This window comes from Phoenix dactylifera, chromosome 10 (assembly GCF_051530095.1).
Source record: "Phoenix dactylifera cultivar Ajwa chromosome 10, Ajwa_hap1_PhDact_Kaust_v1.1, whole genome shotgun sequence".
NCBI classification, from domain to species: domain Eukaryota; kingdom Viridiplantae; phylum Streptophyta; class Magnoliopsida; order Arecales; family Arecaceae; genus Phoenix; species Phoenix dactylifera.
The window spans coordinates 26,526,127-26,549,594 of NC_143199.1; the positions used below are offsets into that span (position 1 = coordinate 26,526,127).

The 23,468-nt window shown below is 38.4% G+C and overlaps 1 protein-coding gene and 1 pseudogene across 2 annotated transcripts; both read right to left on the reverse strand.

Annotated features, from left to right (window-relative positions):
• Positions 1-4,210: 4,210 nt before the first annotated feature.
• On the reverse strand, positions 4,211-4,876 carry LOC103710733 (brassinosteroid-responsive RING protein 1 pseudogene; annotated as a pseudogene).
• A 13,869-nt stretch (positions 4,877-18,745) lies between these two features.
• LOC103710692 (homeobox protein BEL1 homolog) lies at positions 18,746-23,268 on the reverse strand. Of its 2 annotated transcripts, XM_088705704.2 has the most exons (5): positions 22,739-23,182; positions 21,876-22,619; positions 20,767-21,149; positions 19,958-20,018; positions 18,871-19,727 (listed from the first exon to the last, which is right to left on the reverse strand). In XM_088705704.2, exons 2-5 carry the CDS (start codon positions 22,566-22,568, stop codon positions 19,149-19,151), a joined length of 1,716 nt encoding a protein of 571 aa, XP_088561830.2. In that variant the 5' UTR covers positions 22,569-22,619; positions 22,739-23,182; the 3' UTR covers positions 18,871-19,148. The 2 variants fall into 2 exon arrangements, with proteins under 2 accessions (XP_089781976.1, XP_088561830.2); XM_089925850.1 differs by having other exon boundaries at positions 18,746-19,727; positions 21,876-23,268.
• Between the last annotated feature and the right edge of the window lie 200 nt (positions 23,269-23,468).

A 23,468-nucleotide genomic window follows, 5' to 3' on the forward strand; every position in this document is an offset into this window, starting at 1 on the left:
GTTCAGTCAAATACTTATGAAACCTAGTTGAACATACAAAGTAATTCTTAGTAAATATAATCTATAATTGTTGAGTAAGGTTCATGCAAAATGATGTTTATGATGAAAAAAAAAAATTGAAAGTAACCCTTGGAAATATGTAGCACGAATTTTCTTGGAACGGATTGTTGAATATTCAGTTGATTGCATTCATCACATGTCTTTTGATTTGTCGACAAATGCTTACTTATTGAAACAAAGCTTTTTGTGGAAATGTTTATTTAATTTCTGATGATTTTATTCTCAAAGTAAAAGTTTCTGCTGTATTGGATCTAATGATGCTAAGATGCGATTTTGTAATAGTGAAGTTTTCAGGTTCTTGAACCCTGGGATTTTTCTTCTTACATGGAACTGCGTGTGTAGATTCCAACTTGGTAGATTTTTATGGATTTTCGAAGCATCATTGGATGCATGTTCTTATTGATTTTGATGTTTTTTGAGCATTTTCTAGCATTACCGCTGAAATCTGAATTTTCCAGCTTTTTTTTTTTTTTTGAGAGAGAGAGAGAGAGGCCCATCCGCATTATAATTACAGAAGTCGAGATGTTCTGGAATATATCACCCCAGAATTAAATCCAGAACCTCTGGCTGCCAAGCTGAGGGGTGTGAATCCTGGGACGGGCCCCATTTCACCTGAATTTTCCAACCTTAAATGGAAGAATCTGCTACAAAAGATCTCCCATAATGATTTAGCTTTATACTAATGATCCAGCCTTTTTCCATTCTCTCTTCCTTAAAAATACAGATAGAAGATCATCAATAGTTCTGCTTTTAAAGGTTCTTAGCAGTGCACCAAGATTTGGATGATCAAATATTATGCAGAAGAACTTCAATAAGTCTTTTCAGAGCAATCTGGCCTATGTCAAGATTGCTAGTAGTCTGATTTGCTAATCTTCAAGAATTTAGCTGTTCCATCTTTTAAAATGAGGAGTTCAGCAACACACCATCTTAACTTGGATAAGCTGGATGATCTTGTCTGCATAGTCTTGATGCAGGGAAGAAGTTCATGCAGCAGATGTAGTATTCTTAAATCAAATGTCTGAAAGAAATTTTCATTTTTGTTAACAATGGCTCAGAGACTCTTTTTGATTCTCTATTTTGTTCCTTGCAGAGAACAGGATTAAAGTGGCCCTCAGAAGATATGTTTCAATCATACTGCTGGCTATAACATTTCTGACCTTCCCAAGTATCTTCGACACACAGGTGAGATAAGGGACATGCAAGAAAACACTAATTCCATCTTTAAACTTGATGCAGCCCACGTCTTTGGCCACAATTTCATTACTGTTCTTTCAATGTTAACTTCAGATTACTGAGATGTGTCTTTTCTTTTGCATCAGATTAAAATAAAATACTATATCTATGTTGCAGGATTCCATTTTATAGATCTCTTTTAACTTTATATTGACGTTGTTGTATTAATATCTCAGTATACCGTAACATTGAGCCACCCTGATAACATGCAGCGCTTAGGCTTAAAAAAGCATGCCGATGGCAAGTAAGGTTGGGATCTATGGTATCCGATAAGATTATTTAATGATTCATCTAACAATGTATAAAATATTAAGGATATACAGGATGTGTTCTTCATAGATTAGGCCTGGCTTTCAGCAGTTCATTCATGGTGATTTTCAGCTATGTTACCTGGACACTCAAATTTGGCCTAAATACTTGCACCTGGTACTTAAACGCAAAGATTGGTATGACACTTCATTAAGGCTCTGTGAGAAGAAATTCTTAGATATGATAGGAATTAGGACCTGATGCTTAGACTTGCACCAGCATCGGAGACGCTAACCCAAATTCTCGAACATAGATTTGCAGATAAGCTGATTCATTTCAGGATTTCTAGAATGATATAAAGCCACGGTTCGACATATAATTCTTTTAGTAGATGCGGTTATTGTGCTGCATTGCCTCAGCAGGCAAAGTATGTAAGGAGGGAAAGAAAAAGAAAGTTGGACCAAGCATAAAATATGCATCTAATGGATATAAGGATGCAGGTTTGTACAGCAGAAAAAGTTTGATGACTGTAAAGCTTGAGCACCATAAAATGGTTAATTAGAGGCCAAAATGCCAACAATGCCCTAGATATTTCAAGAAAAAACATTAGTTGAACATATTTCAAGGAGGTTTTGGGGGACACACAACATTTTTCTATTTGACCACGATAGTGTCACATGGTGCACATCTAAGGTAGAGATGGCAATTGGATTGGGTCGGACCAGATGCGAGCCAGGTTGGATACAGGATAGATTAAAATTTTTATTAATCTGAACCCAACCTATTTATTAAACGGTTTGAAAATTCTGACCCGAACTTATCTATTTTAATAAATAGGCAACATAATTTGACCTATAACAAGTTGAATCAAATTATATAGGTTAAATGATGAAGCATTGCTAACCCTAATGCTAGGCTACCTCTGAATATTTAGCTCATTGGAGCACCTGCGATCCCTTACAGGTTGGTTACCTCATTTGGATTCTATCCCTTGTTTTGAGGCAGTCATCGTTTTTGTTTGTAGTTGATGGAAACCTTTTAGGACTAGCATTTCATTTTACTACCAATACTGTAGGCTTGGAGTCATCTCCTCCTTTCGTGCTTTCTATTTGTTTTGTATATCACCAGGCTCCTCCTTTAGCCTCCATGTATGCATTTATTACAGATACTTGAATAAACTTTAGGAATCTGCAGTAAGTGTTTATCTAGAAATACTGCATTTCTGAATAGAAAAAAAATGCATCATTTTTTTTTCTTTCTGTAGATATTATATGTTGCCTATGTTTACAAATCCTTAATATTACTATGCAGTTCAATTCATGAACTAGTTTGTGGGCAATCGTTGCTCTATTATTTGCATTATTTTCCTAATAATATAGTATATTGGGGAGGAATCACCAATTTACTCTGATAGATGCTCTCATCTCTGTGATCATTTTTTTGGGTTTTAGCTGCTGCTGCATATGTTGATGATCCTATTTACTGGTGTTTCATCAATAGCACTCGCATCCTAGTCGATCGACTCATCTTTCAAGAATACAAGAAAAAATATTCCACTTTAGCACTAAGTTGAGTATCAAGCTCATCTCAGATGGAATTGAGCAAAAACACATAACAACTTTTCCTTTAGAGGGGGTAAAACTTTAGCAGCTGTTTGGCATGGATGTGGTTCTTGTGTTTTTGTTTCTCTCGTACATGCGAAATACCATATGGAGATAGAAGTTGAAGATAGCATTTGCACAAACTTTATGTTATTTCTTGCTTCTATTTTCACTTCTTTTTGACAATTATAAACGTTCGATTCCAAAAGCTCTAAAATTTTACAAATAATTTCAAATATTGTTCATCTGATTGATTTTTCTTCCTGGGTTAGGAGGGACCGGACCTTAATAAAAATAGTAGTGGTCTTCCTTAGTAGGTAATTAGAAGTCATGGATCTACTATCTTTCCTTCTACTAAAAAAAAATAAAAATGAATGTGCTAAGCTCACAGCCACAACAATCCTCTCCATCAAGTCCATCTTAGATATTCCTTCTAAATTGTGGAAGGAACTTTTCAAAGGAAAACCTAGGTAAATATTTTTTTTTTTTTTGGTTAACCGGGTAAATAAAAGTTTGGTATAACCTACTCACCTTTTCCTCAGAAAGACAAAATTAAATAAAATTTTCTTAGCAAAAAAGAGCAAACCATGGTGAATGTCAGCAAACAAAGTCAGAATCCAACAAGCAGTCAGCAGAAAGATTTTTTAAGAACCAAGTGAGGAAAAAAGATAGAATGGAGAGCAAGAATCCAAAAACAGAAATAAAACCATGTCTTTTTTTCTTCTCTTCTCCCTGTCCTCAGCCTTCCTCTGTCTAACCATGGAAGTGTAGCTTCCAAATGGAGAGAAGACCCTTTGAGCCGCACCCAATCAAAACCAGTTCATCCTCTCCTCTCCGAGGATTTCAGAATACTCCGAGCAGACCTTAAATGCAAATCCAATCCAATCCAATTCATTTCCCATTAGTCCTTGGAGGCCACTTCCGAATCTAAGGATGGCACAAGCCCCTCAAAGAGAAGGCGAAGGAAAAGAAAAGCAACCAATCTGTTCCTTTCCCTCTCTTTCTTCTCCTGTAGATATACACTGCTCGTCCATTCCTTCATTCTCTTTCTTTCGCTTGTACTATTACTATGAGGAAGAATATTGAAGGGGAACAAGTACAGACGCCGACGACGAGGAAGAGGAGGAGGAGTACTCAGTGGAGAAGCCGTCATCTGCATTGCCGAATTCATTAAGAAACTCTTCAGGGACAAGCGGAGCCCGGCAGAGGGGGCAGGTGCACTGGTCGTGCTCCACCCAGCGGTCGAGGCAACACCGGTGGAAGACGTGCCGGCAATTGCTCAGCCGCCGCACCTCCGCATCCCCTTCGAACTCGCAGAGGCACACCGTGCAACTCTCCGGCAACCGGCGGAACTCCTCGAACCGTAACACCGGCAGGATCTTTTGGATCAAGTCCGCCGTCACTGAATTGGACTCTAGCTGCTGGTGGTGGCGGCGGCGGGTGGTTTCTGGCCATTGGGCATCGGAGTCGAGGCCGCCGAAGCCGAGGGAGTTGAAGGCCCAGGAGATGAGGCGCCTCAGGTGGCCCAGGAGGAAGAGCAGTTGGAGAAAGATCTTTGGGAGCTCAGAGTAGCCCATGGGGAATCCCATTTCAGAACCAAAGCTATAAGTCTCTTTAGAGGTACAGGAATGGGTGGAGAGAGAGATATATAAGGAAAGAGGAAGGGAAAAGACCTTGAGATTGAGGGATCTCTAGGCCTTTCTTGGTGTCACACTTTGCATGGTGCTGAACTCGGCTTCCTTTCAATTTAGCAAACGAGAGCTACAGCAACTACAGCTCAGAAGGGCAGAGATGTGACAGTGGCTTTCTCTCTCTCTCTCTTTCTCTGTTCTTCTGTGTCAGAAAGCAGCTGAAGGTTTGGCCTTTTCTTCTCAGGTTTGGGGGTGTGATTGCATGGAGGGTAAGCCACAGGGCTAGCAATAGGATTCCTAGACATACGTTGGATCAAATATATAATAATCAATCTAAATCCAACCTATTTATTAAATAAATAAATAAATAATTCAAAATTTAATTATTTTATTAAATAGACAATTTAATTCAATATTCAATGATTTAAATTAAGTTAAGTTGATTAAATCGTTAAGTATTGCAATCTCGAGTACTAAGCCAACGATTATGGACTTCTCTAGGTGAGGTGGAGGCAAAAATATAGGATTTGTAGTCTTTCGATTGTATGCATAGAAATTTCTTTGTAGGTGTAATCTTGAATTCCATGCAGGCTTTGAATTTTTGTCATAACGAAATGAGCTCGGTACTATAGATGGATAGATGGAATGTTTACCAAAGAAACCGTAGATGGCAGATCAAATGATTATTGCAGAAGTTACCATTTTTTTCTAGCCATCTTTGCAAGGTGAGGGTCTGGGATTTTCTGGTCCTGCAAAATGTTGTGGGGACTTGGATGCTCATTTTAACATTTAAGGCATCGACATTGGAATTGCATGGTTTAGCTTACTGCATCGAGGTCATGTCAATTGAAATGCTAAGAAGCCACTACATCGATGAAGGTTTAATTATCGAAAAATTAATCACAAGGCAATCTCTTTTTGTGTCTACCATTTGTCGCATCCTATGGTCCATGGCAATCGAACATGACACATGTCCATGCATCCGAGCGCTCATAGTCGTTCGTACGAGCAACTTGTTTAAGGTACTGGATCACGGTCCGTTGTCATGAGATCTAGAGGCATAAGTTAGGATCCCATGTGACAACCATAAAAAAAATTTCATCCTCTCCTTAGTAGCAAGACATAGCTCACATTTCCCAATAGGGTATACAAGAATTAAGCATGCATTTGCTTTGTGGTGGAAGAAACCAAATTATAATCTAACAACACCATGACAGCAATTTGGCCGGTGGTTAGACTTCCCATGCTGTGGAAGCTGTGAAAGAACCATGTTAACATGATCTGGAATTCACGTTCCCTCTACATCGGTTAACGAGCAAATTGGACCTGGCCCGTACCACAGCCAGGGTGGGACATCAAATGTGCAATGGACTTAGCCTGAGCTGATCTGTCGCAATGGTATTTGTCCATTAGGTGACTTGGAGCAACCCCATCCTATAGGTCTAACCCACCTGAGAAAAGCTGCAATAATGTGCGACATGGACAGGCCAAAATTTGTACACTGGTGCACAAAAATGTTTTGTTTTGTCCTGCCTGGGTCAAGCCCAACCTGGAATGGATCAGAGCTTAGTTATAGATCCAGGTTTTAAAAAAAGAGAGATAAGTGTGAATTAAGGGGCTTGGTTAGGGTTTTCGGGGCAGCCGATGCCGGATCTGCATGGCTTTTGGATCTATAATTTAGGTCTAAGTTTGATGCATCTATTTGATATATCTAGTAGGATCAGGTTCAGGTTGGATAACACCTAGTTGAATTATAGTCCTGTATTTTTTTAGTTTATTTATTTAAAAGAGATGGAAAATATTTTGCGCTTGGCAACTCTAATCCAAAACTTTTGATTCAGGAGTATGACCATCGAGGCAACCCTAATTCACACTAGTCTTGTAAGTTAAAAGCATAATGTTATAGGATGGGTAGTTTCAAAATCATATAAAAGTATGATTAGGTGAACAATCTCCATAAGAAAATCCGTCCGAAGACAAAAGATCCCAATCCTAGTGCTTGTTTCAGCTACCAATCTGTCGAACTATTTGCTTCCCTATGTATGTTTGAGGCATTTATCCGAAGGTTTCAAGAAAAGATCTCAATATTGTCTACCATAATGTTTTCTCCATCTTAGCATTCATGAACCTAAACCAGATTTTGGCCTTTTGAAATACTTGCACCTTTATACTCGAATAATTGAAAATAATTCTCAAGACAATGCTTTAAGAAATAAAAGATGTCAACACATATCAACTACGTTCATCCTCCGCTTAGATCCAAACTATTGAGAAGCATCGTTAAACCCCCTTTTTTATATTTTCTGAGTTGCATTAGAGGGAATTTGCTGACCAGAATGTTGCCAAGTAAACATATCTGTATAATAATTGACAATAGTGTATCTTTACATGTCATAGGAAAAGTGACACAATTATCATGAAATAAAGGAATTTAAATAGGTAGTGCATAGATAGATAGCCCGCGTATATGGTAACAATCTTGACACCATGAATGACTATTATGCAGGAGAGCTTATGAATTATCAAAAATAAAAAGAGAAAAAGGATATTTTGTGAATTTAATCTAATATTCTGTATTCAAAATTAATGAAATCACGGTTGGAAATGACAAGCAATTGGCCATTTTATTTAGGCTTTCAAGCAACTTCTTTCGGTGATTAATCTAAGAAAACATATATATATGATGACGTATACTATAGTTTCTATTGTATGTAAGTGCTATTATGATGGTATCATGTAACAAACATGGTAGCCAAAATTTTATTCTACAAAAAAAATTAAGATTTACTAACCTCATTTTTTTTCCAACTTATTTAGGACTAATTTGGTTTGTGGGAAGAGAAGGAAAAGTATGTCAACAAAAAAATAGAAAATACCTCATATTTGGTTCGAGTTTTCAAATAAAAAATTTGGTTGGAGTTTTCAAATGAGAAAAATAGAAAAGTAGTTTTTTCATGGGAATAAGATTTCCATATTTCTCAAAGAAAAAAAAAATCATATGGGATATGGAAAAGTCCAATTTTCACTGACTGGGAATTAAATTTTTTTTTCTAAAAATACCTTTAAGCTTTTAGATAGAATGAGATAAGAATTTTTTCTTTATTAAGGGCATAAATTTTATATAATCTTTTTAGAAAAGTAGATGCTCAACTAAATATAAGTCACTTTTTTTTGGTCAACGAAACATGTAAAAAACACTTTTTCAAACATCATATACTTAGACATGAATTTTTAAGAAAAAAATATTCCAATGAGGAAAAATTCTTTCCACAAACCAAATGAGACCTTAGTTGCTCCAAAATATTTGACATCTTTGGTGAATTTGCGCTGATTATCATTTTTCATCGACACTAATCTGTTTCAGACCATGAAAGAAAGGCTAAGAATATCCTTTTTCTTCAAAACAAATATTCTGTACCAATACCTAATAACTTCCTTTTTGCTTCAGCCAAACGCATATTTTAACTTCTTCATCCTATTATTCCCCTCCTTCATCCTCTTAACATATCTTTCTATACCATGTATTACCTTCATTCTTTTAATGAAATAAGTGGAACCTAACTCCTCTCATTTATCAAAGAAAAAGGAAATCTTTTATGGTAAGTTACAGCTTATCATGAGTGCATAATTGTATTTTTTGAGGAGTAACGGAGTGAGACACTTCCCCTTGTTTACTAATTGAAGAAGAAAATATTTATAAGATTGCAAAAGTAGAGAGAATGTGCTTGTGAAATAAATCAATTTTTTGATCAAATTTACTTGATTCTAAGTTCATCGGCGATAAGAACGGTTATGGGCCATTATCATGAGTATGGTATTGTTGGCTTCTTAACCTTCCTCCTCATGTGGCAAATTTGTTCATATATCATTTTAATATCAATCAAAGATTTGGTAGTCCGCTTGCAACAAGAGGTAATACACTTGTCATGCACCACGTCTTCGTTGCTATCTAAATCACATATTGCTTTCAAGAGGATATAATGGACCAAAAGATGAAAGATGACACAAAAGAAACGTTAACGGGGTAGAGATAATTTTGCGTCACAAGGTAAGGTGCCAATGAGTGTATAAAAAAATTTACTTACAATATTTTTATAAACAAAAAAATATGTTTTTATCACTAATATCAATACTATTATTGCTTTCGTCATCGCCCTTGCTGCCACTACCACATTGTTGCTGCTGCCGCACCAATGTTGCCATTATTGTCGTCATAGCCATCATCGCTTCCACCATCATCATCAATGTCATAGCCATCTCCACTTCGCTATTGCCACCATCTATCTTTTTCACTATATTGTTGATGCCCTCCATAACCATCACCACCATCGTCGTTGTCTGCACCACATCATCATTATTTAGAGGTGGCAAAATATGACCCGACCCGCCAACCCGACCCGTGTTCGACCCGCCATAAACAGGTTTGGGTTTGGCCTAAACAGGTTTGGGTTGTAAACAGGTCGACCCGTTTAACCTGTTTATTAATTGGGTCGGATACGGATTTTAGATGTCTGACCCGTTTAAACCGTTTAACCTGTTTAACTGTTGGGCAGGTTAAACAGGTCTAAACAGTTTAAACGGGTTAAACAGGTCTAAACAGGTCTAAACGGGTCTAAACAGGTTAAACGAATCTAAACAGATCTAAACAGGTCGGGTTGGGCAGATTAAACAGGTTGGATTGGGCAGGTTAAACAGGTCTAAACAGGTTAAACGGGTCAGGTTAGGCAAATAGGTTAAACAGATCGGGTCGGGTTGGGTAAACAGGTTACCTGTTTATTAAACAGGTTAAACGGGTCGGGTCGGGTTACCTGTTTAATAAACAGGTCAGGTTCAGATTGTAACTGACCTGTTTAATAAACAGGTCGGGTTCAGGTTTATGATTTTCTGACCCGACCTGCATGTGATCCGACCCGTTTATGATCTGACCCGACCCGATTGCCACCCCTAGCATCATTATTGTCGCCGCCCCTAATGTACCGACACTAGCCAAGCCATCGACATTACTCTCTCTTTCGCTACTACTAGTCACCATCTTTATTGTCATGAGCATATTTATTTTTAAATAATTAAATATATAAATATATAAATATATTTTTAAAAATATTTTAAAAAATATAATAGCCGGCAACGAAAGGAGACAGCTTTGAGTGGGAAATGGAGCCGTTTAAATCTGTCGGGGGGTTTGCTTATCAGATCACAACAAAAGGTAATTATTTTTTTTTCTTTCTGATTCAATAGATGGGGCCTAATGGGATGGCTTAAGATTTTTTTTCTATTTATAGGATTCGAGATGGCTCAATCCAAAGATATTACTAGATATTTATGAATATAAGTATTGTCCAACCTATAATTTTATGATCTTGTTGGTTGTACTGGTATTTTATAGAATTTTGAGTACAATCATCCAAACAGGTCTTAAATAAAAGTGGTAGTTTCTGATTACTACCCTTCTTACTATTTTTTTAATATAATACTATTTGAGATTCTAGATAACGATCATTATAATAGTTGTTACAATACTTTTGGTGTCCTCCTAATGCATAACACAGAAGGGTGTAAAGGAGCCAATTGGATCTAGTTAAACTTGGTTTGACATTAATTTTAAGCCTGAATATTTCGATCAAGCTTAATTTATTTATCATTATTTTGACCTTAGTTAAAGTTTAATTTCAAATTGAGTCGAACACAAGCTTAACTGAGTAGCTCGAGAACCCTAAGCCAAGCTAAAATCAATTCAAAGTTAAATCAAGCACAATTTTATGCCTGAATTATAGCTTGATTCAAGCTTGATTTCAAGCATGGTTCAAAACTAAACTAATATCTAATTGGTTCAAAGATATAAACAAAATACACTATGGAAAATCTTTAAACAGAGTTTCATTTTCTATATAATGTAATATGTATAAAATAAATACGTTCAAGCAATATCAAGCCGAGCCTAATTGAGCTAGATCATTTTTGGCTTAGTTTGAAATTATTTTTTAAATCTATCTTTCTAGCTTGAGCTTGATTTCTCTAGCTTTTATCAAATTTGATTTGGATTTTTCTTGAGTTGAGCTTGAGCTACTCGGTACGTTCCATAGCCGTGATTTTGCAAGTATATAATTGTCACGACCCCCGTCCCGATCCGGCGGGCCGCCGCGACGGTCTTAGGGTGCGGGTAGGTATAAGGCCACCAGCCACCGCGTAGAATCCTACTAACCTAACACAAACATCCTTAAGCCTCCGAAACATTTTGGCATGATATATGCACAAAATGAGCACTTTTGATCTATGTTAACCTGTCAGGATATATCAAAACATACAACCACTCCACATGTCAGAGCAGCAATCACATAACCTGTCACATAATAAACCTGGACAATATATAGCAATACATTATCACAGGCACATACAACTGATCTGTATAAAACCTAGTTCCCAATCCATCCATGGCCAACCCATATCCACAACAGGATCTATGTCTATAACTGTACACTATATACAACTAAAAGGTTTATAACACACCAAAAATATATAAACCTCAATTCTACATTATACTATGGAGCAGCACAGCTAGCAGGCAACCTCTAGTCCTGCACCTCTCTATACGGCACCTGCCCTGTAACAAGGATATCAACTAGCGAGTAAGTATATGAATACTCAGTTAGTGAAGTAGAGAGTACTATGCACATGAGACAAGATATAATCATGACTCGAGGTGAAATCTCAAGAGCATATGAATGGTGATCAATAATAAGATGAACATGAACTCAACATAAAGAATATGGAGTAAATCATCAATATCACTATAATCAATATCAACTCATCTGAAGCATATATGAAATAATCAAGTAAACATATATGCTACTCATGAATATGCTCAACAGATCATAATGCTGGAACATACAAATCAGGTTTTCAATATGCTGAGACATCGATAAACAGCTATCGGGAGGTGGATCTTACGCCCCAGGCGAACCACAACAACTCCCTACTATCATATGCATGCATAGAATATGACACCACACCAATTATGTAAATGCTGGCCAGTATCCAGAACAGAAATTCATAAAAACCCGTGAGAATCACCTCACATCTGAATACTATTGGCACTTCGCGGGAATGCTACATCCACGGGAAGCCATACTGCATCTCGCAGGGTCTTACTATGTCCGGTAGCAAGCAGATATATAAGTCGCAGGACCGGCCGATCCTACGCTTAGGGTCGTGTTCCCCCTAGGAAGGAACTAGGCTCCGCCCACCCAGAAGGCTACTATGTGCACACAGGCCGATGTCTAACCCCATCGACTATAGGTGTCCTGTAGATACTGCCAAGCTATGCATAAATGTCATAATGTATCCTCCCAATACTCTACTAAAAAGGAGTAAATCAAGACTACCACTCACTCGACCACGACCCAATCATAAACTAACATCAGGGTTGGGAGGGAGGAGTCAAGGGAGTGCAATGCAGCTCAATATACTACTAAAAAGGGCTCTACAAGTCTTTGAAATAGAGAAAATGAAATTAATTTACCAAAAAAGTCATTTCACAATTCAGAACCAATTTGACTACTCTTTTACCCCTTATAATTTCTCTCAATATTTCCTCAATTGCATGTACAAAATAACCAATCATGGAGAAACAAGATTATAGAGGAATCTACTACAATATCAATCAACATGCACAAGTGGAATCAATTCACACTTGGCGACATTAATGAATATGAATTAAGAATGCTCATGGTGCAAAGTACATGACTCCCACTCACCTGCCAATCCGGTACGGTCTTGATACATCTCCAAGATCTACAGTAGGCGGTAGGAGACTTCTTCCTCTTGTTCCCTAGCTTCTTGCCCAACTGTGACATGCATTAATTATACATTCAATCGTGTATCAAGGACTCATAATCTATATATCAATCATAAACATAGAAAACTTTAATTGACTCAACTTTCCCCTCACTAAATCTTCCTTTTTCTATTAATTAACTTGTTATTTATGTGTATTTTGATGCAAGAGCATCTCACTCACACCTTGGGCCATTGTTGTTGGGGTAAGGTGCGATAAAAAATTGAATCCTTTCTCTTTCTAAAATTTTTCTGAATCCTGAGCCGTCTCCGATTTTCCGAGTCGACTCTGATGAGCTCGAGTCGACCCCAATCTGCCCCGAGTCGACTCCAGTTGACCTCGAGTCGACTCCGACGCGTTTTGAGGCGACTCCCATCATTTTTCTCACCCTCTTCATCCTGGATGAACAGTAACCCGGACTGACAGCGGGTTACTTCATCCCGATTTTGATCCACTTTTCAAACTCCAAATTTTATAAAATTTTTACCTAACATTCTACACTCATAGGAATTTCCAGAATAGTAATATATATCGGCAACGGAGGCCGATTGACCCCCTAAACAATTCACTGAAATCAGGACTTTGACACAGATTTTCTGTAGCCTCGGAAAACCTTGTCGAAATCCAATTTCCTCTTTTTTAACGCCCTCCAACACTTCTATCTAACCTCTCTAGACCACATCCACCCTTTGTATAGCCTAAATTCTTTAGAATACTAGGTAGGGACGGGTATTTACCTTTTTCTTTTTGGAAAATCGAGGTCTTTGTGTAGAAGGAAAGGAGACCTACACTTTTTCCTTCAGCTGGTAACGCAACTGGGGCTCCCTTCCACCTCAAACTCCCTTCCTCTTTCTTCTTTTTCTTCCTCTTCCTCCACCGCCTGAGACCTCCTCTTCCTCTTTTCTTTCTGTGTCTCCCTCTCTGTCTAATTCCCACCGCCACAGCACAAACACCCCATTTAAATCACATCAAGCACTGTTCACCCTTTGTTTAAAATTATTAAATTTCCATTTTGCCCCTAACACTTCAACGCATCTATTATTATGCCATTAACTTTTGATTCTTTCCAATTTTACCCCTTATATCAATTTTAAGGACTATTATATCCTTCTTTATATAAAAATTTTTTTTTTGGGTTATTACAATAATATGATACATGTTTTGAATAATGCTTGTTATTTTTATTTTGGTACAACGTTTGCTCACACTGCTCTAGTATGAGTGCAGCCCACAGAGTTGAAGGAAAGGATATGGCGTAAAGGAGGAGGGGCGGCTACAAAGCATGTCCAAAAGACCTCTCCAGAGTGGTGAGCAGTGAATAAGGCGACCCAATCTGCAGCCCTATTTGTTTCTCGATACACATGAGCAATCTGAAATGAGTAACAATCTCTCACTAATATATGGAGATCCCTAAGTAGTGGATGGCTCGTTATTTCACCATGATTTTACAATGACAGTTTAAAATAAGGACAATGGCTACTGTTTTATATTTTTACTGTTCATACAAGTAAAATAATATTTTAAAATCGAAAGCTCTTTGCTAATTGATTTTTTTAATTTGAAGAGCAATGTCTTAATAAATAGAGCCCTTTTTTCTTTTTTTTTTGGGGGGGGGGGGGGGGGGGGGGACCATCCATTACTTTCCAATTTTGGTCATCATACCAGTTGTTAGTTCACTACAAGTAGACCTTATATGGGGCTGATATGTGCATATATTATTACATTTTCATTTTAAAAAAGTAGAATTATTGAAATCTTGCTAGTCGCTGCCATTGTTTTTTCCTACTTTCTCTTATTTTTCTTTCTAAAAATAGAGTTCAAATTCTTCATTGTTAACCCGTTTCAATCACTCATCATCCATTCCATTCATTGGCGGTGGATTCAAGGGAATCCTGCTCCAACTTCGAAGTCAAAAGGATGAATAGAAAGAAATTATACCCTACACAACATGCACCATATAGCAGCACACTACGTCTACTACGCATCTCGGTTCTTACAAACTCCATTTATTATGGACTTGTCTTAGATTGCCGCCTCGCCCACCTCGTCTCAGTTTGTTTCTGTGGTGCATTGTTGATGTAGTGCATAAGGTATAGGGTATAATTTCTCTTAAATAGGAGATCGCTTGAACGGAGAGCAACTCATCAAACCGCCGTGAAATGGATGGAAATAGAAATTGGAGAGGTTCCCAATTGATCAATTAGGCACCCAAGCCCCGAGTCCACAGTAGCAGCCCTAACCTGAGATACTCTGTTCCAGCATGAAATCCTCTCCTAGTCAATGACTGGTCTCAAAGCCAGCTTGTCTGATCAAGTTGATCAATGGAGAAGTTGCATGATAATGTTGTAAGGGTGCTTTTGTGCATGAACTTGGGGAGATAGGACTGGGTTAAGGGCTAATTGAAGACAAATCAGAACAACAGAATGCATAAACGTAATTCCATGCCACCCACACTTGAACCCTACTCTAGTCTACCATAAACTTTTGATTCCAAACATAACTTTGATATCGTACTACCATTAGTTTGCATTATTATTCGGGTCTGGATTATGTTGGGTTGGATTGGAAGCCCGAATACTCTCTCTCTCTCTCTTTCTCAATATCCAGGATTTGAACTCAAAGGCAAGCCCTTAGTGGAAGGGTATTCACCAACTAAGCTAATAGTTGATGACTTTTAGTACACACTCAATAGGTTACTTTCAGGTTAGGTCTGATGGGAAGATACTCTACATAGATATTGTTGGAGTAAAGCTGGAGAAGGTTGAAAGAGCCTAATTATAAAAAAACTAGGCTGGACCTAACACTCCTCCAATTCTTTTCAAGAGCATGAAATGATGACGATATTTTCCCACTCCGAACTGAACCAAATTAGATTCACATTAATCTCACACAACCACCCAAATGAGGGTTTTGTTGGGTAGAGTTTGCAAGGGTGGCAATTAAGTTAGTTAACTCAGATACGGATTAGGTCGGATAGAGGTTAGGTAAAAAATCTGTTAGCCCGAATCTGAGCTGTTTATTAAATAGATCAAAATTTAGACCCAAACATGATTATTTTATTAAATAGGTAATCCACCCCAACATACAACAGGTTGGATTAAGTTAAACGTATTGATTAGTGAGAATTATAAGCTCGTCATAATTGATTGCTGCATGTTAATCCATTCTGCTGACTGCTACATTTTGATTAGTGATCTGGTGGTAAAATTGTCTATATATTTCTCGAAAAGACAGAATAAGTAAAATATATAGCAAGTAATCAATGTGGGAGAATTATATTTTCATAAAAAGAAGATTATTATTATTAAATTGTTTATTGGTGCCTCAAAAAAGAGGGTCACTTAGCCAAGAGCATATGATTTTGACTTAGGCCTATCAATGGGCCCCAGCCTTAGTTGGCCCAAAAAAACCCAGGTCTGGTGTGAATTTTTAGGCCTTAGAACCAACTTGCCCAAAAACAGCAGGGCCAGATCTAAGCCTGGCCAGTGCTGAGAAGTTCTAACTGGGGTTGGGCTTAGGCCTGGAATCCTCTGTCTTAGGCCTGGAACTTGGGTTAGGGTTTTCTCTGAGGTGTAACCTCTGGGCTTTTGGGCCTGACCCTGCCCAAGTGCCCATCCACACCCTAATTCAGTCTTGGCTGGCTAGTCTGCTATCCTCATTTTAGACATGCCCTGCAAGTTTGAACCAACTTATTATTTAATCCTAACTTAGAGATTGCAGATTGTAGAATTGAGTCAAACTTAACAAGATTTGAGTTGTAACTATTCCTCATCATCAAGGTGGCTCCTTGCCTACCTTAGCCTCAAAAAAAAAAAAAAAAAAAAAAAAAAAAAAAAAAAAAAAAAACTTTGTCAATGTCATGGAATGGAACAAAGTATTTGTTCATTACTTGAACTGAAAAAGCTTACGCATGTAAATCATGCAAGAAGTACCTATGATTGGTATCCATTTATGACTTGCAAATGATTTAAAATAAAAGAATTTTCTTTATGAGAATAATAAAAAATATTTTGACAGCCATAAATATTAAATTTTGAGAAGGAGTTGCATTTTTAGAATGTGAAAGATCTGAATGTAATATAAGCTAGATACTTTGTTGGTTTTTACCCTTGCTTTCATTGCAAGAAGTTTTTCCAAAAGAAAAAAATTTTATAAAGTCCATCAATTGGCTATTGAAAATAGCCAGATGCAGTAAGCAAATTCAAGACTATGGAGATCCAAGGGTACGGCAACCCAAAATCTACCAACAGAGAAACAAATTGATGCATGAGCTCAACGTTGGCTTCGATGTGAAAGACACTAACGGTAATTAATTAAACTTCGAACCATTTTAGTTCTCCAGTTACTTAAGTTCAATAATAATCAAAGGTTAATTCGCATGAAATGACGAGATTTTATATCACAACAACAAAAATAGCCTTTAGCATTTGTCGATGCAGTATCTTTGGATGTGCAAGCCGTAGATGGTGTTAGCCATTGATTAGAATTTTGTACAAATTTTACTAAACGTTTCATTATTATTCGGCATTTGTAAATGCTACTGAAGCTCCAACTATGGCACTTGGTAATATTGTTAGCCACACTTAAATATGATATCAATAATCTATTTCTGGAATTTTGAGCCAATGCCACTGAAAGCATATATACCAAATGCCCATGTTCATAAGTGTTGCAAAAAATGCATCTTAGTAGCAAATCTAAGGCATGCATTAGGACCCTCGGGATGCTATTTTCTCTGCATTGATTAAAAAATGTTACCAATTTTCATTTACAAGCATAGTTTATCTAACGGCACACACTATATCGAAGTCCACTGTTGCTTAGTATATTGATTGAACAAAATTCTAATATGATTTAATCTAATTTCTATCTCAACTTGCATACAAACTAATCACCTATCAAATTTGATCGAACTAGTAGCTTTCCAGATATTATATCTCTAGAATTCAATTGATGTTTTGAAGATAGAAATATCTTTACATAATTATAATTATTAAATTCAACAAAATGTCAAAGAGTTAGCTCTTCACAAATGCAGGGTAAGCGTATGATGTAGTAAGGGTTTCTCCTTTGGCATCAATGGCATTGCAATCAGTCTCTTAAGATGCACACAATAAATTATTTACAACCATAAAATACATTACTAGAGTCACACAGTAACTTCTACAACATGGTGGAAGTAACATAGAGAATAAATACTACTCTTTGCACGACAGGATTTTATGTAATGACACAATTAGGCTGGAGATGATTGAATAACTCTTTAGAGAAGTGTTCTCATGCATGAACAGTGTGGTAATATACAATCCATTCAGGTGCGTTGTAAACATTGAATGATGCGACTCAACTGATCATCAGTATTTAGCTTTTCATGAACATAATCAGCTATTCCATTATTAATCTAATTGAGTCACAAATTTATTCCATATACACTCATATGTCAGAGTTTGATGCTCGTAGTTACCTTGCTGCTTTGAAATTTCACATGTTCAAAAAACAAAGTAGGGCACGTACTTTCCCTCAAAAAATTATATCTATTGCACTACTGATAGACAAGGCCTTTTCACAATCATGTTAATGTCTCAAAGAAAATGCGATACAAGAAGAACACATATATAATTTGGCTAATACATGCATACATGAGATTGAGAAACTTGTGTGCATTAAGTTCTGTAACAAAATTTTTTGTCAATGGATTGTGAGGTATTTACATAATGCATCAACTCATGGCCTCATCCAAAATAGCTAGTCAGAAGGTATTTCTTTTGGGTTCCTTTGTCCTGTATGAATATGTAAGATCTTCTCAGTGATAACTGATATGAGACTAAATATACGCCTGCATGAGTCTTCATACATAATCATAAAGTTCTTTGTAGTGCAGGAATTCATTTTCAGCTTTATCCTTATTTTCATAACACACCATCTTCCTAGCCTACCGCAGAGTTATAATACTCATCCTAGGTGCGTTAGAAAGATTAATACATAAAAGGGAAATTATCCAAATATCATTCTCTGTCTCCAAGAAATTAAGCCAAGACAATCTTTTAATCAGTCATTTAGTTGGTGCAATACGATGAATAAGTAATGAAACCCCCCCTTAACCATTAGCCCAGTAAAACACCATCAAGATTAATGCGTTTGCCTCATGATCATTTGAATCATTTCAATAAATCTTACGTGTTTGGTTACACGCACGCATGCACAGGCGCAGATGTGCACGCACGCAACAGACACACAGAGAGAGAGAGAGAGAGGTGTTTGATTATTGAATGAAGTAGTTGTATGTATATCTTTTTTTTGACCGAATAAAGTTTTATATGTATAAACATATATTTACTTGCACCTACAAGTGACATAATGTCGCTATTAAGATAGGATTCAAATATAATACCAGGGAGAAACAATAACAAAGGACAAAAGTATTTATCCTACGAGGCAAAACAATATACAAAAAGGTATACGTAGTATATCTAGCTACTTACTCGAGCCAGTATGCTTCTATTCTAACCTTGCAGGTCGCATGCATGCCTTCTTCATCCTCTATCCTGCCAAGTCATGCAGCAGCTGAGCACCCATCACGTTCCTGTAGGGAAGAGTCCGTGCCTCCCCATCTAAAATGGCGAACTGGAGCTGCTGGCCGTCGTCGATATGCTCTCTGGAGAAGAGGAGAGAATGCTGAGAAGCAGGCGAGAATGATAGCGTCTTGCCTGCCCCACTGTTCTGCTGAAGGCCCAGCGTTAAGGACACGCCGCCGCGCAAGTTTTGATTGCCGCAGCTGCCGTAGGAGGAGATGTCCAGCTCGACGACGCCGAAGTTCTCAGCCTGCTGCTGTGGATTGTGACGTTGGGAAGCTTCGGCGTTTACTGTATTTTTTCCGTCGCTACGGTGGCTGCCGTTGATGATGGACGAGAGCGAGTCGGAGTCATTGAGAAGCTGCCCTGGTGCTGGCTTCTGACTAAGGCTAGAGTTATGGTTAGGGTTAGAGCTGGTGTTGTTGTCTTGATGTGAAGTTGCCGCATGGGAGGACAGGTTATCTTGTTCCTTCATATCCTCCGAATACATCTCCTCCACCATTGGCTTCCAAAGCCTCACCCTTGCATTTATGAACCAATTGGAGACCTGGGGTGCAATCCATGCATGCATATAGTGATGATATAGTTTGATAAGTTATAAATTTGAATGATTCTAGATATATATTGAATGAACTAAGAACGTATGAGCATAGTCATAACTGTATATTATATAAAGGTAATCAATACAACTAATTTGAAAATATAAAACAGGGGAATGAATGAAGGATATGTATCTAATGGGTATGATGAAAGATGCTAGCTATGAAATTGGAATACCTGGCTTCTTGAGAGTCCGGCTTGCCGGGCTAAGATGTGTTTATCGACATCATTGGGATACCTGCATCAAGTTCAATTCTTAAATCCGACACTGGAACTAGAAGAAATCAGCTATTAGTATTATTAGTATTATTGTTATTATTATTTTTGTTCTTTGGGTCTCTCCTCGTTTGTTACAGATCAATACAAAGTGAAATTGGCATGCCATGCTTAAAAAACAAAGAGCAGCTGACCAAAGGCAGCTGGAAGTAGCAATAGACGTCAGCACTGGCATCACGCTACGCCTCATTGGATTCGCATTTCTTATAAGAAAACTACCCATAGAAAATTGCGTACGTGATTGTGATGGCCGGGAAACCACTACCAGGATAACTCTTAATTAGCTTGGTATTCTAATATCTTGAGTGACATTATTGTATAAAGCGTACAATAGCAATTGCAGCCAATGTTATTAAATTAATTTTTTGATCAAATTTCTGGATTTTATTAGTTTCGTCAATCACCCAAGATATTACTCATGGTCAATTTCACTAAATGAAGTCTTATGATCTTATTCATGTGCACAGAAGAAAAAAAAAAGGAAAAAAGAATAATATCTTGTGATTTTGTCCAAGACCTAATAAAAATTGTGGACTGTAAAGTTGGCGAATAGGATCTAAGAGGCACATCATTCCATAATCTGTAGAATAGTAAGCTAAATCCAGGCATTATCCTTGTGATTTAAGGCAGTAAATCACAATGAGTTCTATAATGCAAGTAGCTTTCATAGTTCATGAGAGATAGAGATAGAGAGAGAGAGAGAGAGATACGGGTGCAGGAAATGCTCGAAGAGCCAAGCTCGAAGAATCGAAACAGAACGCTCAGGAAGGCCTCTCTGAGGTCGCCAAGAGTGGCTCTCTATTAGCCCTGCCTGCTGAAATGCCTGGTGCTGTCGCAGGCGTTGGTCGAGAAGCTTGAGCCGCGGCGTCTCACCTCTCGTAGTCCCTGGTGAGGCCGTGTCCTTCTCTCCGATTGCCTTCTTCGTTGCTCGTATCTCACCAACAATTGCATCCCTCAGGCATCGGAAGTGCCGCGACATGGCCTTGGAAGCCAACCCTGAGTAGATTGCGGCTGCTCCTTCCCCGGCCATGGCCTCAAACGATGACACTACCACCCTCATCTGCTTGCAGTATTTTCTGTAACCCCTATCCACCTGAGTGAATGCATTTCAAGAAGATGTTATCACAAGTTCTGCACCCACTGCTCCTATATAGATATTGTACAAATACATATAATGTCATGCTCCTTAGTTACTGCATGCTTCCAATATTATGGTAATCATCTAAGAACAACACTAGGATATGAAAGCAATTAGCATATTGCCATGAGACCATGCATGTTCTCTCGTTCGGGATGTAATTAGCCATGTGGCTTCTTTTCTCCTTTTCAACTTAATTTGCATTCTAGCCTTATCTTTTTGCATAAAATGACTTGGCATATGTTAGGTTTTGCACACTAGTAGTAAATAATAACATCGTTAATAATTATAGTAGTAATGATGGTAATAATGATAGCAATTGCAAGTTTACAGGAATAATTGTAGTCGTCATTATAATGGAAAAAAGGACAGGGAAAGGTGGTGGGGTTCCATTAAATAAGGCGGATGGAAGAATGATAGGGCTGGTTGGCTATGAGAAAGTAGGAGAATAGAGGCTTCCAAAAGTAAATAGTGAACCTCAAAAACTGCCAATCTGTCCCTACCCATGGTTCTGCAGTCCTACATAATTGAACCCCAGATTCGAGCTTCTAAACCAATCAATTGGGATTCCCACTGAAAGGATTTTTTTTTCTTAAAAAAAAAAAAGCTTTTGATCAATTGTTTGTCCGACCAATAAGATGGAAGAAGAATAAGAAGAAAAATGAGTAAGGAATTACTGACCTCTTCTAGCATGGAAAGCAGCTTAGCTTTCCTCCTCTGGAGCTCCAAGAGGTCCATGGAGTTTAGAGACTGGTTCCATGAAGAAGAGGAGGAAGAAGGCCCACCTTCTTCCCATTGGCTTGCCTTCTGGGACCTCTTTTTTGAGCTGATCTCTCCTCTTAAACTACAGAACTCATTCAGAAGCTCCTTAGCTGGGATCAAGTACTTGGAATTCTTCAGCTGAAAGGGCTGTTGGGAATTAAAAACCCTCCCTTCCTGCATGAACACCTGCTGTTGGTGAGAACTTTTTGCTCTTGAAAGAAATACATCCCTGGAGTCACTCTGATGGAAGGACTGAGGGACTCCGATGGCATCGGAGGGCTTTGGGTTGAAGAGGGACAGCGACAGCCTCCCACCAGGCTGCTCGGACGTCCCTTGGCAGGGAAACAGAGACCTCAGCGAGGAGTCATCTACCTGCCACGGGCTTGCCGATGCCGCTGCCTCCGCCGCGACCATTAAGTTCTTGTTCGACGCCTCCAGGAAGTCTGGGGGGATGAAGCCTCTCCCAAGGTTGGAGCTTGGGTGCTTGGAAGGGGGTCCCAACATCTCCATCCCACCTTGGGGGCCGAAGAGGTTGTGGTTGGGCTCGAAGCTTTCCATCGCCGGGTGGTCGGCGGCGTAGAATTCAGCATAGTGGGACTCATGGGCCATCATACAAAAGCTCTAGGATTGATCACAGCCTCAAAGATATAGAAGAAGGCCTCCCTTCAATGGATTCCCGAGAGAGAGAGAGAGAGAGCAACCGTATAGTGAACCTTAGACAAAGGAAAAACAACCATATAGTGCACCTAAAAAGAGAAAAGACAACCATGCATATAGTGAACCTTATAAGCAGTGGTTTTTCTCTTCGGAAAGGTCAAGGAGAGACCATGGAACGAGCTCTACTTCATCTTGAGCAAGTAGCAGGAGAGCCAGAGGAAAGCAAAAGAAACAAAATAGCAAGGAAAGAGATCCTCGTCCTTCAACTTGAGGAGCCTACCACCCTCTCTTCTCTCTTTTTTCGCACTTATTACTGCCAGGCTTCAATAAATTGTTCTTTCCTTTCTCTTAGGTGGAAAAGGTGGCTGAACTCGGATTGGCTAGAATCCCAGCTCCTCCAAAGTTAGTTTATTTTTTTTGCTTCTCTCTCTCTCTCTCTCTCTCTGCCTCTGCCTTTCCTCTCTTCCACACCTAAAAACTTTTCTCAGATGGGCTTCTGGTAGCCCTCTGCTTTATTTCACAGAAGGACAGAGATGGATTGGGATTTTGGAGATTTGTATCACTGCTGCTCCTCTACTACCAGTATAAATTATATTCTAAATATAGGGGCTGGCGCCGACCGAGGTGGGGGAAACGGTGGTCCTCCATTCCCAACTAATCACCATTAAAACGGGTTTAAAGGAGACTAGGCCGCATGGGACCGCTGTCTCCCCCACCCTCACCTTCCTTTTCCACTTAAACTATCACCTTTTTCTACCCTATGAGAATTATTTTACTCTGCATCTATATTTTTTTTTTGTTATCTACCTTCGTCTAGTGCCAAGTGGTCCTCTCATGCATGGTAACCCATGATGT

Coding starts and splice junctions, on each gene's coding strand:
- LOC103710692 (XM_089925850.1), bottom strand. CDS start 22,568: ATGATGGCCCATGAGTCCCACTATGCTGAATTCTACGCCGCCGACCAC. Junction 21,150..21,875: donor TGCTTTCCATGCTAGAAGAG/GTCAGTAATTCC, acceptor GCATTCACTCAG/GTGGATAGGGGTTACAGAAA. Junction 20,019..20,766: donor TTCGAGCATTTCCTGCACCC/GTATCTCTCTCT, acceptor AACTTGATGCAG/GTATCCCAATGATGTCGATA.